This window comes from Penaeus chinensis, chromosome 9, assembly GCF_019202785.1.
Source record: "Penaeus chinensis breed Huanghai No. 1 chromosome 9, ASM1920278v2, whole genome shotgun sequence".
Taxonomy (NCBI): Eukaryota; Metazoa; Arthropoda; class Malacostraca; order Decapoda; family Penaeidae; genus Penaeus; species Penaeus chinensis.
Window position 1 is genome coordinate 39842166 of NC_061827.1, and position 4556 is coordinate 39846721.

The 4556-nt window shown below is 45.6% G+C and overlaps 1 protein-coding gene across 1 annotated transcript; it reads left to right on the forward strand.

Annotated features, from left to right (window-relative positions):
- Positions 1-242: 242 nt before the first annotated feature.
- On the forward strand, positions 243-4103 carry LOC125028781 (serine/arginine-rich splicing factor 4-like). Its single transcript, XM_047618266.1, has 4 exons — positions 243-371; positions 3265-3672; positions 3756-3846; positions 3985-4103. Exons 1-4 carry the CDS (start codon positions 243-245, stop codon positions 4101-4103), a joined length of 747 nt encoding a protein of 248 aa, XP_047474222.1.
- The last annotated feature ends 453 nt before the right edge of the window (positions 4104-4556 follow it).

Genomic DNA, 4556 nt, shown 5'->3' on the forward strand with positions numbered 1-4556 from the left:
GTGTGTGTGTGTGTGTGTGTGTGTGTGTGTGTGTGAGAGCGTATATATGTATGTATACATACATACATACATACATACATACATACATACATACATACATACATACATACATACATACATACATACATACATACATACATACATACATATAATCTATTATTGATAACTTAATTTGCCGTTGTTAAGAGGTGATGGAGAGATGCGAAAGAAGGAGGACGCATGAGAAAGAGGAATTAGGAGAAATGGAGAAGGTACGAGGAAAACGTAGGCCGAAGACCCGCGACGTGTGTAAGGCCTTTGGTTTATGCAGAGGACAGCGGTTCCTTTGGCCTCTGGAGTATCAAGATGTGAAGAAGATAAGTTGGGGTCGGGTGGGTGAGGAAGGGAGGGAGGGTGGGTAGGGTGGGTGGGTGGGGGGGGAAGAGTGGGTGGGGGAGGAAGAGTGGGTGGGTGGTGGAGAGAGGGAGGGTGGGTCGGTGGGGGAGAGAGGGAGGGTGAGGGGGGGTGAGGGAGGGTGGGTGGATGGGTAGGTGAGGGTGGGTGAGGGAAGGTGGGTGGATGGGTAGGTGATGGTGGGTGGGTGAGGGAGGGTGGGTGGGCGGGTGAGGGAGAAGGGGTGGGTGGGTGAGGGTGGGTGAGGGAGAGTGGGAGGGTGGGTTTGTAGCGGAGAATTGGGAAAGTGCAGTATCATTAAAATGTTTTTGTTGTTGTTTGTTTTGTTTTGCTTTTAGTGTTGTTTGTTTGTTTCCACCTTCCCAATCTTGCTACCTACCTTATACCTCTTTTTTTTTCTTTCTTCTCGCTTCTCTTCTCCCTCTTTCTATTCTGTTTGTATTTATTAAACAAGTTTATAATTCTTTCCTTCTCTCCCTCTCCCTCTTTCCACAAATTTCTCTGTTTCTGTCTATCTGTCTGTTTCTCTCTCTTTTTCTCTCTGTCTGTCTCTCTCATTCTCTCCTTCTCTCCTTCTCTCTCTCTCTCTCTCTCTCTCTCTCTCTCTCTCTCTCTCTCTCTCTCCTCTCTCTCTCTCTCTCTCTCTCTCTCTCTCTCCCTCTCCTTCTCCCTCTCCCTCTCCCTCTCCCTCTCCCTCTCCCTCTCCCTCTCCCTCTCCCTCTCCCTCTCCCTCTTCCTCTTCCTTTCTCTTTCCCTCCCATCCCCCCTCTCTCTATCCCTTTCTCCTTTTTCTTCTTCTTCTTCTACCACCACTTTTGCTTTCCCCTCTCATACTTCTCCCTCTTCTCCTCCTCCTCCTCCTCCTCCTCCTCCTCCTCCTCCTTTTCTCTTTTTTTCTCTTTCTTCCATCATTTTTTCATCTCCAAGTAACAAAACCCACAAGGAGACATAAAACGATACGTCTTATCATGGTCTTAAATGTTTTCCATTCCCACATCGGGAGTTATCGGGGCCTTACGTGCTACTGTGAGAGGATGGAACAAGTGCATAAGTTCGGTTTTGTGATCTATTTGTTTGTTTGTTTTGTTTGTTTGTTTGTTTTATTTCTTGTGTGATAACACGTCTTCACATCTTCACAGTGTATTTTTTTTCTTTTCTTTCTCTCTTTCTCTCTCTCTCTCTCTTTCTCTTTCTCTCTTTCTCTCTTTCTCTCTTTCTCTCTTTCTCTCTCTCTCTCTCTCTCTCTCTCTCTCTCTCTCTCCTCTCTTCTCTCTCTCTCTCTTTTTTCTTTTCTCTCTCCCCTCTCTCTTTCTCTTTCTATCTCACTCTCTCTCTCTATCTATCTGTCTATCTATCTTTATCTCTCTCTTTACCCCTTATTTTATTTATCTATCTATTTATCATCATCATCTTCTTCTTCCTCTTCTTTCTTCTTCTTCTTCTTCTTCTCCTTCCTCTTCGTCTTTTTCTGTTGTTTCACTTCCAGTCTTACCCATTAACGTAAATCAGTGTATGCCGTATTCTAATTACTGCCCCGAGGTGGAGGTGAGATACTGTGCGTTTTAATGTTTCAATCTTGCAAATCAACACGCCCACCAACTTGCTATTGCGTATCTGATATCAGCTTGGGTTTTTTTTTGCCCCTCCCCCCCCCAACCCCCCTCCCTCCCCCCCCTCCCCCTCTCCTTTTCCCAATTCTTCCCCCCCCCTTTCCTTCCCTCCCCCTCCCCCCCCCTCCCCCTTCCTATCCTTCCCCCCCTTTTTTCCCCTTTCTTACTTTCCCATTTCCCTCCCCTCCCCTTTCCCCCCTTCCTCCCCTCGTCCTCCCTTCCCCCCCCTTACCCCTCCCCCCCTCTCCCAATTCCCCCCCCTTCATCCCTCCTCCTCTCCCCTCCCCTCCCTTCCCCTTCCCCCTTTTTCCCCCCATTCCCCCCCTTTCCTCCTCTCCCTCCTCCTTCTCCTTCCTCCCCTCCCCCCCCCCCTTCCCTCCCTCCCTTCCCCCCCCTTCCCCCCCTACTTCCCCCCATTACCTCCCCCCTTTCCCTTCCCCTTTCCTCCCCCTCCTCCCTCTCCCTTTCCCCTTCCCCTCCCCCTCCCCCTTCTCCCTTTCCCCCCTTCCTCCCTTCCCCCCCCTCCCCCTTTCCTCCTTCTACCCATTCCCTCCCCTCATCCCTCCCCCCTCTCCCATTCCCTCCCCTTCCCATTTTCCTCCCCATTCCCCCCCTTTTCCCCCCCTCTCCTCCCCCCCCCCCCCCCCCCTCCTCCCTCTCCCCTCCCCTCCTCCCTCTTATTCAAATACCCGCATTTTCGACCAAATGCACCCTGCGTATCCACCCTCCCCGCCGCTGTTTCCACGGCTCATGTATATTAATTTTCAGTCTCCATGTCTCAATTATGTCTGTATTCGACTCGGGTCATTAGCCATGGGACACTGTTCAGGACTTGCTTTTGTCTCCTGGGTGTTTTAAAGCCCCTTTTGCATGCTAGTCTCAAAAAAAGGACACAGTCGCATTTGCATTAAAATAAGTTAAGAATAGGTTTACCTATCCCCTTCCTTTTTTAAACTGATTTCGAAGCGATAATTATCATTGTTATTATTTTTTGTATCCTGACAGATTCAGTAAGATGAGGACGACCCTTTGCAAAGTGTGATTGTATCTGCATTAATACAGTTGTTAGTCTTGTTTTTTTAATGGACTGTGGTATCGATAACTGCAGCCCCGGTAATCTAGAAGCGAGTGTAATTTTTTCCCAGATGATACCAATTAAGTACCATTTAGCACGAGCGATAAATCCGGGACCTCGGAACGCAAGAAGCCAGTGTCTAAGTGTAAGTCTGTGTCCAAGTCTAAATCTATTTCTGTTTCTAAGTGTAAATCTGTGTCTAAGTGTAAGTCTGATTCTAAGTCTAAATCTAAGTCTGTGTCTAAGTCTAGATCTAAGTCTGTGTCTAAGTGTCAGTCTGTGTCTAAGTCTAAATCGAAGTCTGTGTCTAAGTGTCAGTCTGTGTCTAAGTCTAAATCTAAGTCTGTGTCTAAGTCTAAATCTAAGTCTGTGTCTAAGTGTAAGTCTGTGTCTAAGTCTAAATCTAAGTCTGTGTCTAAGTCTAAATCTATTTCTGTTTCGAAGTGTAAATCTGTGTCTAAGTCTAAATCTAAGTCTGTGTCTAAGTGTCAGTCTGTGTCTAATCTAAATCTAAGTCTGTGTCTAAGTGTCAGTCTGTGTCTAAGTCTAAATCTAAGTCTGTGTCTAAGTCTAAATCTAAGTCTGTGTCTAAGTGTAAGTCTGTGTCTAAGTCTAAATCTAAGTCTGTGAATAAGTGTAAGTCTGTGTCTAAGTCTAAATCTAAGTCTGTGTCTAAGTGTCAGTCTGTGTCTAAGTCTAAATCTAAGTCTGTTTCTAAGTCTAAGTGTAAGTCTATGTCCAAGACTAAATCCATTTCTATTTCTAAGTGTAAGTCTCTAAGTCTAAATCTATTTCCGTTTCTAAGTATAAGTCTGTCTAAGTCTAAATCTAAGTATACTGTTAAATCTACGTCTAAAGTCTAAATCTACATCTGAAGTCTAAAATCTGCATCTAAGTCTACATCAGTCTCTAATTCTAAGTCTACTTCTACATCTAAGTCTAAATCCATGTGTATGTCTAAGTCTACGTCTAAGTCTAAGTCTAAGTCAAGTGCAAGTCTAATTCTACGTCTAAGTCTAAGTTAAGTCCAAGTCTAAATCTACGTCTAAGTCTAAGTCTAAGTCAAAATCTGCGTCTAAGCTTAAATCTACGTCTAAGTCACTGCCAAGCGTCCGGTGGTGATTGGCTCCCAAACCCCGTAATTATGCATTCATCCAAACAGGCTGATTATTGACTAATCCTCGTCAAGGATGAACGGCTTCTACAATATCTCCGATCTCAATGACTCGAGTTATTTTCGGGGGATTTATGAGTCGTGTGACTCACCACTTAAGCGAGATTTATCCCTCCTCGCCGTAGTTGGACCGGGATGCTCATAAAGAGGGATTCTGCGTCTGCAAAAAGAACCCAAAACTCGGTCGATTATCGGAGGCACCGGCATATAATGATAGGCCTGCTTGTCGGGGAAATTATTAAGTGCTTGAACAGGCAGTTAGGAAAAACACGGGTTTGCATAAATGGTGATGAGACCCTCAGAC